The following is a 16640-nucleotide window of genomic DNA, read 5'->3' as shown; positions in this document are numbered from 1 at the left end:
AGAACCATATTCTAGAATCCACAAGAAGTTTGATTGAATCGGAACGAGTCATTTCATAGATTTTCAGTATATGTATGACAAGAAACACGTTGCATCAACAGAAACACAGAAAATTATGGAAGACTTCGTTACAACATAGAGACACCAAATCAACCCTCATACAGGAGGAAATGTATAGATTATTTTGACATTTCGCATTTTACCCTATAACTCTGTTCACTTTTTAATAGCTCACTTTAGCGTATTTTACCAGCATCTATATGTGACTATGTGATTTGTGAATGATGTATCTTATTTGCTACCAGGTCCATGTTCAAACATTTGCGGCGCGCCTTCCTTTCGCTGTTAAGTTGTTAAATATGTTTAATTATGCAACAATCACCTACCACATAATCGTACCACAAACATTAAACAGTGTACATTATCAAAATACTCAGAAAGATCACCTGGTGTAAACTAGGTTAATGGTTAAAGTCAAACACATGTGAGTTGGTTCTTAAGGTTAGTTTTAGTCGACATTTGCTGTTAATGTTTCACGAAGGTTGTAAATAGTTAATATATTTCCAGTTCCACCACAATACATGTGTGGCTTGTCAACGTGAACGATGTTGAGCAGGACGGACGTAAGAGTATAGGATGATTGCATTTACTCTTCTTGCATAACAAGCATGCGGCACCAAAAGGGTGTTAAGACTATGCACAACAAGCACCAGGTACCAAAAGGGTGTTACGACTATGGACTTCTATCGGAAATTATCATGCATTCTTTGAAAACATAGCTTACAATTGTGTTGCTTATCCAAACCAATCCTCATAATTAGACCATTCAGGTAAGAACAGCAGTTTAACAGACAATATCCTGGCATGAAAATATAAAGGGAAATGGGGGCATTTTAAAAAGATAGTTCTGTAATATTCGCACCTCTACATATACTCTTAAGTTCTTTGGTAGACATAAGTTCGTAGACAGCTGCGATACTGTATACGTGTACGTTCTTTTTTCAACCGCTTCTTCTGCAGGGGAAGCATTATTTAAGAGATGAGGCTGGGGACCAGTAGTGGAGTGTAACGAAAAGTACTGAGGATAAATTTACTTAGACTGAGGCTGGGGCTCGGGGCTGGGGCTGTAGGAATGTACTCCCAGATTAGGTGGCCCAGTCTTCTGAAGTGCAGCAAATATTCATGCAGTGTTGCGTCCCTTGGCATAGCCAGGATCCTGTAGTCTTTGAAAACATAGCTTACAATTGTGTTGCTTATCCAAACCAATCCTCATAATTAGACCATTCAGGTAAGAACAGCAGTTTAACAGACAATATCCTGGCATGAAAATATAAAGGGAAATGGGGGCATTTTAAAAAGATAGTTCTGTAATATTCGCACCTCTACATATACTCTTAAGTTCTTTGGTAGACATAAGTTCGTAGACAGCTGCGATACTGTATACGTGTACGTTCTTTTTTCAACCGCTTCTTCTGCAGGGGAAGCATTATTTAAGAGATGAGGCTGGGGACCAGTAGTGGAGTGTAACGAAAAGTACTGAGGATAAATTTACTTAGACTGAGGCTGGGGCTCGGGGCTGGGGCTGTAGGAATGTACTCCCAGATTAGGTGGCCCAGTCTTCTGAAGTGCAGCAAATATTCATGCAGTGTTGCGTCCCTTGGCATAGCCAGGATCCTGTAGTCATGGGTTCGAATCCCGGTTGGTTCCAACTATGTTTCTAAAAGTTTGTCAGCACATTAACAACTGAGACCTGAGTACTTCTCTTTGTTCCTTTCACATAACGCAGCGACATAAATGAAATACTCACTCACTCACTCACTCACTCACTCACTCACTCGCTCGCCCGTCAGCCTGCTAGCTCGCCCACAGGCTCACCTGCTCACCTACTCACTCTTCTAGTTATGTACTGGTATGTATCTAGTTTACAGTGAAACGTGAGTATGTTTGAGACTTCTTTGAGTGACATTTTTAGAAGATGGAGATAAGGACAAACTTTAATGGATGAACAACTTTTTTATTCAGGTAGTACGACGTCCCATAGAGATTCTTGTATCATGGTATATCACGTGAATAAAGAAGTTGTTCACACGTAAAAGTTTGTCTTTATCTATACTTGAGACAACATTCATTCACGTTTTAGGCTAATTAAAAAAGTGAAATGCTTCTCGGGCATCGGCATGTCACTTTTGTTTGTGCGCTTAACAATTTTAAATTGCCATTTAAAGAAAAATGTTGACTTGGCCTCGTCCCAATCATCCGTTTGTCCACTATACGAATGAGTGTCTGTAAGAACGAAAGTGACTGAATCTACAACTCATTAACACGTGCTAAACCTCCCAAGATCTATTTGTGAGAGAAAAAAATGTGTATCTCCCTCGTCACTTTTTTGTGAAACATTAAAAATACAGTTCGACCGCCCTCGTCACGTTTGAAAAAAATGTGCCCGGGAAACATTTTTTTTATGCAGCCTTCTGTACCATACACATGTACCACAGGCATAGCCCGAAAACCCCGTTTCAGAAAATCTTTTCACAATGACAGAAACGGACGATCCATCACCCAACTTTCTGTTTTTAGCTTTTATTTCATGCTTTTCATGAAGATAATGTATTTGCATATTTTTTTATGTTATGATGCCCTACCAAATCACGCTGCACAGGCCTATAAAATAAGATTTTTATATTTGATATGTGCAAAACTAATAGATTAGATAAAACGACAAGGGGATATCAAACGTTATATATAGGCATATTGATCAGCATAATGTTTCATACTACCGAAATAAATCCATACGAACAGTGGAGTCATTATCAGCTGATTATGAGAAAAAACGATTAAGACCCTGGCAACAAGCCCAAACTCGGCCGGCCGCAAGGTGCGTTCATCCGGGTACTTGGTAACCAACAACAATCAATATGGCCGCCTGCGTGGAAAATCTCGACTGAGCGTTCTGCAAAACTGTGGAAACTCACACACAACTTTGAGAACTTTGCAAAAACTTCAAAGAAAATACTTTTGTTATGCTTGAAGAGTGACAGCCTGCACTATGGATGAAAGACACTGGTGGATCGCTGGGAAAATCCAAGAAAGTTTTAAAATCGGCGGCTATGACAACCCGACGCTGTTGGAGGATTTTATGTGTGAAGAATCAACGCTCAACAAAATAAATAAGTTTCTGAGAGCTGGTGGACCATGTAGACTGTTTCTATTTTGCGAAAGACCAGAATCCGGCGTGTTGTCAACAAGAGAATTACATGTGACGGGAAATCTTGCTTCTTTGAAAGATGTTGATCTCGACGGTGTCACTATTCTGTATTTCTTACGAAATAGCACCGACAAAGATGTCGATGCGACACACATGGAGAGAGACATTTTTTGTGGAGAGCTCAAACACAATGCCATCGAAACTCTTGGCTCTCTCCTGTCAGATATATACATTCCATTGGTCAAAGCACAAAAGGACTGGGGCCAAACTACAGAGGACAGTCAATCAGGACTTGTTCACAGTATGGACAAATTTGTGACAGCCTTAAATGAGACGGCAGCATCAATGCACACATCAAAACAATGGGTATGAAATATTTAAGTTAGTTTATAATTTCATGGCACTCTGTTCAAGAAAATATGTCCACCGATTTTGTGATGTTGGTGATGTCATATAAAAATGACTCTGAAAGTATGAGTACAGAAGTCAGTCTGTCCTGTCATGTGTACGGGAATTTAAACATTTTATTATTGAAATATGTAAGTGCAAATTACTCCCCAACAATTTTCTTGCGTCTGACTACAAGTCATAATTCCTGACATGCCTTTAGTTACTGTTCACTAAAAGGAGAGTAAATAATCTCTATATTTAATTACAACTGATCTGTTACTACATCTCACAGGATGATGCTAACTGGTATGGTTGAATGATTAACTTATCATTACATTTTGTATTTCTTGCATATGGCATAACAATTAAACAAGGTATGGTAAAAATATCAGTATATGTTGTACATACATTATTTGTATTCATGAATGTACACAATTTAGACACTAAAATCATATTTTTTAATGCAATGATTGTATTTGAAGTTTTATGGAACTTTGAAACTGTATTTGTATGTTAGTTTACTTTCAAATCTAGTATCAGTGACAGAAGTACTGAAACTAAAAACATGTTTTTGTGGTGTAAACATCATAAACGGACTGGTGTCCAAGTCATCTGAGGTGCCACAATTCACTGTGCGGAGTTGTGTCCCCTTGAACACACCAGAACCCTGTGTCTTAGCTTAGCTTGTGAGTTTCACTATGACAGTAAATGTGTGAAACATGCATCATTTGGACTTTTTCCTACTTTAAGTTGATGTGGAGTGATAAAACTGGAATGTGTGTGATCATGTGAACAGTCATGTGACTTTAAAGCGACAGCGTAAGTTTAACTAAATGATATTCAAAGCATCATGAAACCCAAATTCCCCACTCACTCATTGTTTCATTTCATGATCATTTTTCCTCTTTCAGATGTTGAAACAGCCAGAAAATGTTGTTCTCAATGACTTCAAACAACAGAGAGCAGCTGCACTAGACCCCATCATAATTGGTCAGTATGAGGAACTGGTCAATGAATGGATGACCACCATCGAGGCAATACTCACTGACACATCTGATGAAAGGTTTGTGCTGATAACTGCATTTAGTGTATATTTATATAAACATTATCACTTCATCATGTACCTAAGCTGGACAAAGATATGTGGTTTATACTGTTAGGTATTCAGTGAGACTTTACCAATAAATATTTAGGAAATTTTGGAATACTTTTTAAAAAAAGTATACCCAACGACCCACTTAGAATACATGTTCCAGTTGTTTTAGTAACCTTTACGTACATATATGTTTTACTTAGAAGTGACAATGATGTAGTATTTTATCACTTACTACCATGTTTACATATTTAGTGCTCTTATGTGTTGGTGGGAACATCTATAGGTCTATTTTCAGATGTATTCCTTTTGACCTTAGAACAAAGATCCCTGACCTTCATGGTAAATTTTCAAAGACTACATGTAAATTCATTGATTTGTAGATTTCACTGTCGGTATATGTTATGTTATGCAAGATGAAAATAAATAGAATGCACATCTTTTCTTCCAGTTATGAGTTACACATGTTATTAAGAGATTTTCATCACTGATCTATCTGAGTTTTTGAATGGTCGGAATAAATCCAGTTGTTCCATCTCACTCCTCAGGTTCTTGGACCCCAATGCTGGCCCTATGTCCGAGCTCGAGCGCTGGAAGCGACGACAACGACTGTTGACAAGTGTGACTGAACAGCTCAAGAGCAAGGAATGTAAGGCTGTTATTGGGGTCCTCATCACCGCCAAGTCAAGGCTGCTCAAAAAATGGAAAACAGTTGATGCAAGGTGAGACGGTTTTTCATTAGGATTTCCAGAGAACCATTTCAAGATGAACTACAGGTGAAACATTGCCTCTTTCCTCTTATGATGTCATAAGTGGCTTAGTGGGAGTAGTCAATCCCCTGTATTTTATGCAGTAAATTTGCTGACTGCATCAGTGTTAAGAGGCTGATTGTTTCAGCAACACATGCAGCTGATCTGCAGTACCGTGGCAGTGTTCCTAAGTTTCTAACAATGTTTAGTCTTTATGTTGGCAGTTGATGCTTGAAGTATATGTATTTTCTCCTACTTACCTGTGAATATCCAGGGTAGGATAGACCTCCAGCAACGCTTGCTTACCATTAAAAGGCCACTATGCTTGTTGTAAGGAGCGCCTAACAGGATCGGGTGTTCAGGCTCGCTGACTTGGTTGACGCATGTCGTTGGTTCCCAACTGCACAGATCGATGCTCATGCTGTTGATTGCTGGATTGTCTGGTTCAGACTCGATTATTTACAGACCGCCGCCATATAGCTGGAATATTGCTGAGTGCGGCTCAGTCAGTAATGTTTCCTCTTACATTACTCTGACAATTGTTATGATACACATATGAAATAATTGGAATGAGGTGTCTCTATTGTTGTTGCATTTGATTCTGAGCCAGGCGTTCAAGCTGAAAATGCAATTGTACTATTAAAACTAAGACAAGTATAGTTTACCATACAGATAGAGTTATTATATAGCCATGGATTAAATGGGAGGAATCACTTGATTCCAGGAACACTGCCAGTTTTGAAACTCACTTATTGTACCCCTGGAATCATTACATTGTCACGACTCGCCATTATAACTGTGGTATGCTAATTTTAAAACCAGCTCACTTACGTCGTGTTTATACATTCAGCTGTTCCTTCTTCATGTTAATGTTACTCATGAACGTATCCCTTGCAGTATCACAGATGCAATGAATGACACCAAAGACAAAGTGAAATACCTCGACTCCCTGCGCCGATACTTTGATCAGCTCTACACTGAAGCCACCCCCCATTCTATAATGAACTCTGCCATACCAGGGCTTACCAATGGCATCAAACAGATGGACTCGATCTCCAGATATTATGGGAGAACAGGCTTTCTTGGTGTCATTCTCACAAAGGTAATTTTTGCCTGATGTTTAGGTACACATCATTTATTATGAGGTGTGTGGATAGGGTTGGGGATTTGGGGCTTAAGGTTTTTGTTGCATTTTTTCATCCCATCCCTTTTCATAATAAGTGTGAAAGAGGTGAGTAATGGGATTGGGTTGTCAGGCTTGCTTACTTGGTGGACACGTCATCGTATCCCAATTGCACAGATTGATACTCATGCTGTTGATCACTGGATTGTCTGGTCCTGACTTGATTATTTACAGGCTGCTTCCATATAGCTGGAATATTGTTGAGCATGGTGTTAAGTAACAAAACAAAAAACCTAAGCAAAGCATAATAAGTGTCTAGTCCCTCAAAAATGTTGAAGTTGATGAGCTTTTTTGTTCAGAAATTGTAATGAAACAGATAAGTTTGGAAAGGGTGTAAATAAGTAATTAAGTTTGTTTAGTCTCAAAGAAATATTAGTAGGTCTGAAGCAGAATTAAAGAACAAACTTCATTGCAATGTCTTCTGTTTTCCATATTGTAATGTATCAAAGTATTGTATTGTGTTATTCATCAGGTGACAAACCAGTTAGTCCTGGCCTGTAAGGAGCACATCAAGGGTTGCACCATCAACATGCTGGATGATACTGATGATCTGTGGCGTCGAGTGACCGATGAGGTCCAGCAGAGAGACACGCTCCCCACTACAGACCCCCAGCAGCGACTTCTCCGTAGTCAGATTGAGTCCAAACTGAGGGTGAGTTCAAGCTGCAGACTGGGGTTGATTCGTACATCAGTCTAACTAAACTTATCCTCAGTACTTTTCGCTTCACTCCACCACTGAGTCTAACAAAACCTTATGTGAGGTTGCGTCAGGTAACCTTTAACATTGACCAATCAGAACACAGCTTACCAAATCGCGAAAGTGCACATTCGCACATCCCTTATGAACTTTTTATCTCGAAAAGGTTTGTACCCAAATGATTCCAAATGCTATTTAGTGTACGATCGCTTCTGGATGATGCACACAGCGTACGAACAGCCATGACAACGGTGAGTAAATAGTCGCTGAAAATAGTGTTTTTGAGAATATTCAAGGATGTTATCTGGCGGAAATATTAGCTAATGGTATCCATGTCAACAGAACCCCCAAAGCGTATATACTGCAGGTCAAATAACTGTGTTATATGCTGATTTTTGTTTGTGGAGAGGTCTGTGTTGGTGACCTGAATATTTTGAAAGTCCCTCCGATCCCTAAATAGTAGCCGTTGTCTGATATTTAATCTATTTAACGGTCTCACATTTGATTGGACTTTGATTGGTTGCTCAAAGGTTACCTGACGCGACCTTCTACTAGGTTTAGTTAGACTCAGTGGTGGAGTGTAACGAAATACACTGAGACAAAGTTTACTTAGACTGTCCGTACATGGAAGCCAGGGATAGTGGGGTACGTTAGTGGTTAAAGCTTTCGCCTGTCATGCTGAAGTCCCTGTGAGATTATATGTACAAGAAACTTTGACAAGAAATGCCATTCAGTACATTTCAAAGTCGGTTTTAAACGATATTCCCTCAGCCAAAATAATGTCTGAAACTTCTTGTTCTGAAGGCTCCCCGTGGGAAGAACAAAGAGCTGAAGGACATTGGTGTGCAGGACAGTACCTTGTTTGGACGTCTTCGTGCATGTTTGATGCTGCAGAGCTTCTATAGAGAGGCTTTTCGCTCTCTGCGGGACTCACTTGGAACTACCAACAACCTGTCTCACTTCTCATCTGTCAGTAGTTTTGCTCAAGTCACAAGTCTTGTAGCCAGGTACGCTTGACAATCCTCATTGTCTTTTCTAGAGTGTGATAAAATAGATTAAAGTGTGGGCGAATCTGGAATTTGAACCAGCCATTTGGTCTGCTGTGGTTAGTGATTTTGGAGAAGATTGCCGAGATCATTATTGAGGGATAATGCCTGTGTTTGGCAATGGTGTTGTCATCTTGTTTAGGCGTAACTTTGATAATATAGTGGCTCAGTTGAAAGGCACATTGCTATGCTACTATAAATCTCGTAGTTTCGGATATTCAAGGTTGCATACAGATTTCACGGCACCTTTCCAGTTTAGCGCTGTGGATAGTGTAATAATTGGACTGACCAACTGAGTTTTGGTTTTACACCACTTTAAGCAATATTGCAGCATTATCATGGCAAAGAACACCAGAAATGGTAATTATTGGACAAAACTGTATTCTTCATTTAAGTTTTTCAAGACAGGGACTGTTCTGACAGCTGATTATTTGTCAAAATACCTGTGTTAATCCCACCAGTGCAAATCCTGTGAGTGTTTCAGTGAATTTAACTATAAATCCAATCATTATATCAGTTTCTGTTAACTGTACAACTATGGCAGCTGTAACTGGATCCTTTGACTTCTGTACACAGAACCAAACCATCTGCCACAAGTGGTCTGTCTCGGCTGGGTGGTGGTCCGAGCTACTCCCCGTCCAAGAGAACTGTCTCTCTGCTGAGTGACCACCTCAGTCATGGTGTGCCGCTTGCTGATGAGGATGCTATCATGTGTCACATGGATAACTTCTGCAGCAGGATCAGGCAGTTCGTGGATGTCGTCAACACCATGTCACAGTTCACAAAGTAAGGACAGTTCTTTTTGCAGAATTTCTGATTTTATGTGAAAAATGGGTAAAAGATCACATGATTTTTTTCAAATAACAATAGTTATTCTATAGGTATTGCGACATACACTGATCCAATTGTGGGTGTTATGTAGCTTGTTTTGAGCAGTATGACAGTCCTTCTTGCATTTTGTAATGATAGCATCTTGTCTTTTGTGGGTCAGTGGCTTAGGGTGGTTCGGTGGATTTGAAACCCTGTTTGAAAATGACTTTCCCTGTAGGCCTCTTTTGTCCATACGTTCGTGTTCCCAAGGCTGTTCTCCTTACAAGACAGGTCCGTACTCCCATGCTTAGCATGCAGCATGATTCCGTATCTTCCCACGTGACTACCACTGAGTGATCATTCTCTTCTTGGAGCCCCGCTGTAATCTGAATAGCAGGGAGGCTGGGTGGGCATACATTGCGTGAGATAGGATAAGTAAACAATTACAGTGGAATCTGTCAAATTCGGACTCGACTGGGACCGACTTACTTGTCCAAATTACATAGAGTCCGAATTGTCCAATTTGACAGGAGTTAGCTCCCCTGATGACGCAGTTGGACTTTCAGACACAACAGTGAAAACACATAATAAACAACAAAACACTAGTGTAAAATGAATAATTATTTATTAATTTATTATTAATTTATTAATTTCACTTAAACTTGATCATCATGTTGTGATTCATGGTCAATTTTACTTTCACTTACGGAAATACTGCCTCAAGTCGGCCTGTTTGTGCTCGGAAAATCGCAGACGTAGCGCAACATCCTGTGTCATTGCCTCTAAGCTCAAAAGAGGCTGTAACATTTTCTCATTGTTACGGTATGCAAATTGTCTCATTCTTTGTAAAATGTTCATCATTTCAACAAGAGACACATCTGACATCGTTTCATCATCACCATCCGGTTCATCGTCATTGTCATCTGACACACACTTGCTTGCACTTCCACGATGTGACTCCACCATGTCATGCTCCCAATCATTATCACACATGCTTTCTCTGGGGTTTTTACTGTCAAAAGAAATGTACTCTTCTGCCGGATTTAGCGATGACATGGTCTTGACACTTGTCCGACTCTGTTTGTTGCTGATTTTGTACTTTTCGGCAAGGTCTTTCTGTTTAATGGGAGGTGTCAATTCGGCGTCTTCTATTAACTTGATCTTAGAAGCCAAGCTTAATGTTGCATATGCACGTCTTCGCTTTGGAGGTGGTTCAGCCATTTTGCTACTGATGAAAAATAATTGAGACTGTTTTCTATTTATAATAAAATTATAGTGACACTGAGTGACACTGAGCCGAGGCCTCTTAGTTGAGTTGTTTGTTTACTGATGAACCTGATAATCCGCTTGAAGTCAGGGACCGCTAATTAGGCCAATCACTTCGCCTCCGGCTGGAAGTCCGACGTAATCAGTGTGTTTTCATAGTCATTTGCCTTGTCAGGCCGAGATTTTAGTCCGAATTCCGGATTATATAGAGTCCGATTTATTCAGCGTTTGTGTAATTGTAACTTAACTAAGTTTTGCCGGGACCACCACTAAGGTCCGAATTGTAAAGAAAACCGATTTACCCAAGGTCCGAATTTGACAGATTCCATGGTATACAATTTATAGTTGAAATTTCCAAATTTTTAAACTTATCCAATCTCACAATGTGCACTTATCCTATGTTTGGATGGCGGGTCACAGATTACCCCATGTTGAAGAGCACTGACAGTATACACTGTATGGGATAATGACAACTGTAGATAGCAATGAACAAGGGAGGCCAGATCCAAATAGCTTAGCACCTATGCTTGTTATAGGTTCTCCTGAACCCGTTTGCTTTTCAAGTTTTTCAAGATTTTCACTTGTCAAATAGTCACTTCTTACCGTATTGGTTCAGGATGATGAAGACTGTGTCTGGTGTGCCCCGTCCAAGGAAGGAGGACCTGGTGATGGAGGAGGAGGTGGAAGATGAGAGATTCAAGTACAAGAAAGTTCGACAAGAACTGGCCCTCAGCACACTTCAAAGTCAGTTTTTAGTAATATGTTAAGGACAAATGACACATTCCCCTTTAGCTGTGGGTAGCAACATATTTGTTAACCTTTTCATATTGCAGTGCTAGTTCCTCAGATGAAGAAGAGAAACAATGATTCTTTAGAAATGCCTGGTAATTTAAGCATTGTATGTATTGGTGGCTTAATGATTAATGCAGGCAAACATTTGTCCAGCACATATGCTTTTTGAGTTATTCATTAATAAATATTTTTCACTATCATTGGTTCATATGTTTTTGGACATGCTATGTTTTTCAAATTCTGTAATGGTGATTATTCACACTATAATGAGGAATGTGGCTTGTTTTAACCAATGTTTGTCTTTATTAAGTATGCGGTATATATAATAGACGTTCAAGTGGCAAAAAAAGTATTAACTTTTCAGATGAGCAACAGAGCCTCATGTGAGTTTCTTCTGATGATTAATATTTATTTTCTCCAATATGCAGCGGTTGATCCTGATGATGCAGCTGCCAAACTGACCATTCAAGTCCCATCACCCGACCGTGGTCATCTGACCATCATTGCAGAGGATGAGGAAGATGATGAGGAGATGGAGTTGGATGTGAAGGAGAAGGAGGAGGAGAAGAAGGCTACTCCAGGACATGTGGCAGATGAGATTTTTGATGTGGTCAATACCAGACTGGGGCTTTCAGGAGATGAGCTTACTGTGCTCAGTAAGTTGCTCTATGTATACTGTAGTTTCTGATACCAGGTTTACCCTGTATGGATACTTGGTTGGGCAATTGGTCCAAGCAACCAAATCCTGTGAGGCAGCCATATGGACCTCACAGAGTGGATCTGTGCTCACAATATCATTCTGAATTGTCTGGTTCCAACTTGAATATTATATCCCATGGTCAGAAACTTGAGTAGTTCTGATTGTGTAGTGTTATAAAACAAAGAAATCAGCATTTGTGCATTGGGTGACTGAGTATGGTTTTACCATGCTTTAAGCAATCATCCCGCAATATCTCAGCAGGGGAACCAGAAATGGGCTTCACACATTATGCCTATATGGGAAATTGACAGTGTGGTGAGCGAATGCTTTGACCTTTAATACAATGGAGCAGTGATGTTGTTCCGTGATTAAGAGGTATGGTTCTGCGACTTGATGTTAGTTCATGAGAGTACAGGATTTACCCAGTGTTGTTCAGTAAGTTCTTGTCTTGTGTTTCAGGACAGTACTACCCTGAAGACGAGGAGGATGAGGGACCAAGCATAGCTAGCATTGTAGAGGAGAACCTGGAGAAGATGAGGACAGCCATGAGTGAAAATGTCACCACAAAGACAATGCTAGATGTTGAGTCCAAGGTGGGTTTGAACAACTTCTGCACTTTCATCTGTCCTTGTGCTGCCAAACATACCTTATCAGACTAAAAAATGTGTAGACCTGATACCCATTGTTTTGCATTAGCTGATTGGATTTTGTTTCCACAGGACAAGGACAAGTTTGAGGACCACTACTCCAAGTTCCAAGACATTGTGAAGGATCTGGAGAGTTTTTTGGCTGCTTACCTTCATGCTGTGTTCCTCAGGAAGATGAAGACACAACAGGGGCTGGATGTTATCACAAGGTGGGCCTGCACAATATATACTGAGGGAAACAAATAAGGGAACACCACTTCGTGGCAACGTTCCTTAGATTTTCTCCCACAGAGCTATTCAAAATTGGTGATGAAAAGAGGAAAATGTTAAAACATCACTTGAATTTCCCTGTGTTCCTTTATTTGTTTCTCTCAGTGTATGTACAAGTATTTATTCTCTAGCAGTGGCTCAGAGGGTTCTAGCTTGGAGTTAGTTCCTAGTAATGTATGCTTTTCTAAACAAGGCAAGTGGATTGAATTGGGAGGTCATGCGTGGTGATCATGTTGTTTGGATGTTGTAGTACCTAAGTACTTGTTGGTCATTACGTCATCAATCACTGTCCAGTCCCATTTGTCTGGTGTTGGCACAGTTATTTCTAAACTATCGTCATGTTCCTGGGATATTACAGACAGACTGTGACATCAAACAATGAGAAACAATATCCTTTGATGGAGACTCATGGAGTCATGGAGAGTTTGACTCTCAGATTAACTCTCATGGTCAGTTCGCATGACTTCCATACTTTTTATTTGCATTTGATGCAGTACGATCAGGTGGTCATTGTCGTTGACATGGTTGGCAGATGACATCTTATCGTAATTGATTAGACCAATGCTCATGCTGTTGTTCACTGGATTGTGTGGTCCAAACTTGATTTTTTTACAGACCGCTACCAGTATAGATGAGTGCAGTGTTGAAAAACAACCAAACCAAATTTCACTAAACTTTGAGTCATCATTAGCAGATCCACTGTAATGTGTCTGAAGAATTGTTTCAAGCAGTTGTAAACTTGTTTACAGTTACTTTCAGATTTACCTTGTAGACATGTCTTTATCTCTTGCATTGTCTCACCAATTCACTTGATGCATCCTCTGAACTTACCGGACAACAAGTTTGTTTTTGTTGAGGTCATAAAGGGAAAATATGTAAGCCTGTAAATTGTGACCCACTAAGGAGGTACTCGACAATGAACTGTTAATCTGCCTCAGATTCTGGCCAGTTCAGAGTCGACCTGGAGTACGAGGTGTGATTGCAGAGAAGTTTGTGGAGATTTTCAACTGGTATGAGAATGATTTAGAGGAAGTGCACAAGATATACGAAAACAACAAGGTAAGTTTTAGAACATTTGTGTTTTCTTCATATTTCTGCTTTAAACATGTTGAAGTATACTCATGGTTAGCAACAGAAACCTGAATTTTGCATATTTCCTCTCATTTTGTACTTCTTCTGATGAGCAATACTTATCAGATTTTGTACAGCAGTTGTTAACCTGTGATCTCAGATGGAACTTGTTTCGATACGTTTTGTTCACAACCATCTCAGAATCCATGGGTCATTTGAAGCAGCATCGAATATGGTCCTTGGTCTGTCAGCACAATACATGGCCGGTGTTTTACATAATGGAAAACATTTATCGCTCATTAGAATCTCCTCCATTATTGAATAACTTTGACTGAATGCTTTTCATAGTGACCCTACCCTGTTCATTCTGGAAAAAAATAGTGAACGAGTCTGGTTTTATGCCACTTTTAGCAAGTATCAGTATCATGATGATGGACATCAGAAATGGACTTGACATTGAACAGATGTGGGGAATTGAACCCAGGTATTTGGCATCTTGAGCAGACGCTTTAACCAGTAGGCTACCCCATCGCTCATGATGATGATGATGATGATGATGATGATGATGATGATGATGATGATTCAAGGATGGGGAAACTTTGGCATAAACTTCTCTGAGGAAGATTGAGCCTTGAGGGCAAAGTTTGTTCTAGGCCAAAGTTTTCCCAGGGAAGGTTTGGCCAGGGAGAACGTTATGCTTATTACACTGGGTCTTAGACATGAGGAGCAATCACTTTAACCTACCCAACTGGTCACGGAGCAAAATAGGTGCCAAGTACCCCACTTTTTGGTAGAGTTTACTTAATTGAGTATTTTTATCTGGATGGTTGTGTCATTTTATTCAGATGCCGTAGATCAATTATCACTGCAGATGTTATTAACAGTGGTTGACCATTACCCTACCAAGATGTGTCTGGAATATTGCTTTGTCATTCAATGTTCAGTGACTGATTCACATCTTCAAGTGGTCAGATCTTTCACAAAAAAGACCCTTCTTTGTGTTGAAAAGACAATTCATTTGATAAGTCTGTAAATGTGTCTCCTTGATCAGAACCATCCCCAGACTGTCCGCAATGCTCCACCGTCTGCTGGCGCCATCTACTGGTCACGGCAGCTGCTGAAGAGGATAGAAGACCCCATGAAGGTATTCCGGGACAACAAGTCTGTGTCTCAGCTGTCAGACTTCGGACGCATCGTTAGGATCTACAACCGACTGGCCACAGCCCTGGTTACATTTGAGAGTTTGTGGTTCACCCAATGGAAGAACCAGATTGACCAGGCCCGGGCAGGTCTACGAGCAACTCTGTTTGTACATCATCCAACTAGTGGAGAAGTTGTTGTCAATGCAGATGAAAAGTGAGTAATATTTTGTAAATGTCTTCTTGAGAAACCAGCATTCAGATGGTTGATGTACATTCATGTACAATGGTTCCTGAAGCTCTCTTTGCCAAATGCTCAAATATGACTATGTATCATTAGCCGTGAAACTTTTACATGAACTATGGTTAGATGAGTTTCAAAGACTGAACAGCATTTTACTACACATGGGCTTTGGACAAGCAGCTAATGTTAGTACAATTCTGCATGCTGCAGAGTTTTGGAACTGATCCATGAGGCCAAGTGGCTGACTCGGCTAGGCGTCCAGATACCAGAGTCTGCCAGCAACATCATGCAGCAGGAGGGCAGGTTCAAGAGCTACAAGAGTCACCTGGAGTTGGTGCTGGCTGACTACCGAGCTGTGTGCAGCTCCATCCCGGACTCCCTACGCCAGCTGTTTGTGCCCCACATGGAGCACGTGAAGCAGCAGCTGCAGCCTGGACTCAGCACTCTAGCCTGGAACAGCATGAACATAGGTGAGGAGACTATGATTGAGAGTTCATATAGGTTCAGACCTAGGTCTTAGGATTACGTTTTGTTGGTGTATGTGAGTTAAGATAGTTGTAGCATCAGGATAACTTTGCGGACATGGCCCAGGATAACTGATTTCAGTAGTGTTATGCTATACTGAAGAGCAAAGGAAATCCAAGTTTCGAAAATATGAAATCATATTTTTGTCTGCAACAATTTTTGGACTAAAATTGAATTTATTAGAAGCTGAAGATACTGAAAATACTTTGCAACAGAGTTTTCTCAGGTGACAGATACAGTCACCAGGCTCATATATACTGAACAGCAAAAGAAATGCAATTTTAGAAAAAATTGAAATCTCATCTAAGTAATAGTTCATGTTTATGTCTTCTTAAAAACTTCACAAAAACCCAGAGTTGCTTTTCTTTTGCTGTTCATTAGAGTTTCATGATTGAAGTATTTTGACATAACAAAGCTTATGCAACAATTTTTATGTTCTTGTGGACTGTCCTTTGAGCAATTATGTTAATGTAAATAAACATACCCGTTTTGGAAATCCCTACAAGTGCTAACTGTTGAATGATGTGTTTAACCTACTGGTTGTGGAAATATTGACAGTGCAGATCAGTGACACTTTGAAGACTCTGACGTCCATGATTCAGTTTTGCAGCAGTCTTTCAAACATTCACTGATCTGTTCCAGATGCATTCCTGCACCAGATCCATGCAGCCACCTTGAAACTGAAGACCTTGGGTGAGAAGGTCAATGAGCTGATGGACACAAAGGTTACTGGCATCATCAGCACCATCAATGACTTCTACCTGTTTGATGTGGACATGGCCTTCTCAAGGACATGGGTCAGTTCACTTTTCT

At 40.1% G+C, this 16640-nt stretch overlaps 1 protein-coding gene across 1 annotated transcript in view; it reads left to right on the top strand.

The window, feature by feature from the left end:
- The first annotated feature begins 2902 nt into the window (after positions 1-2902).
- The window catches only part of LOC137286414 (uncharacterized), a 92704-nt gene continuing 78966 nt past the window's right edge, over positions 2903-16640 (top strand). Inside the window, exons 1-15 of the mRNA XM_067818267.1 lie at positions 2903-3571; positions 4507-4658; positions 5237-5410; positions 6335-6539; positions 7093-7272; positions 8122-8324; positions 8940-9149; positions 11056-11183; positions 11660-11887; positions 12391-12524; positions 12651-12787; positions 13787-13907; positions 14971-15275; positions 15513-15772; positions 16470-16624. Coding sequence (XP_067674368.1) covers positions 3047-3571; positions 4507-4658; positions 5237-5410; positions 6335-6539; positions 7093-7272; positions 8122-8324; positions 8940-9149; positions 11056-11183; positions 11660-11887; positions 12391-12524; positions 12651-12787; positions 13787-13907; positions 14971-15275; positions 15513-15772; positions 16470-16624 — 3117 coding nt within the window. The 5' untranslated portion in view covers positions 2903-3046. The remainder of the gene's footprint in view (positions 3572-4506; positions 4659-5236; positions 5411-6334; positions 6540-7092; positions 7273-8121; positions 8325-8939; positions 9150-11055; positions 11184-11659; positions 11888-12390; positions 12525-12650; positions 12788-13786; positions 13908-14970; positions 15276-15512; positions 15773-16469; positions 16625-16640) is intronic.

Source organism: Haliotis asinina, chromosome 6 (genome assembly GCF_037392515.1).
Source record: "Haliotis asinina isolate JCU_RB_2024 chromosome 6, JCU_Hal_asi_v2, whole genome shotgun sequence".
Lineage (NCBI taxonomy): Eukaryota > Metazoa > Mollusca > Gastropoda > Lepetellida > Haliotidae > Haliotis > Haliotis asinina.
Note: the sequence above shows the minus strand (reverse complement) of the source record. Positions and strands in the feature narration are given on the sequence as shown.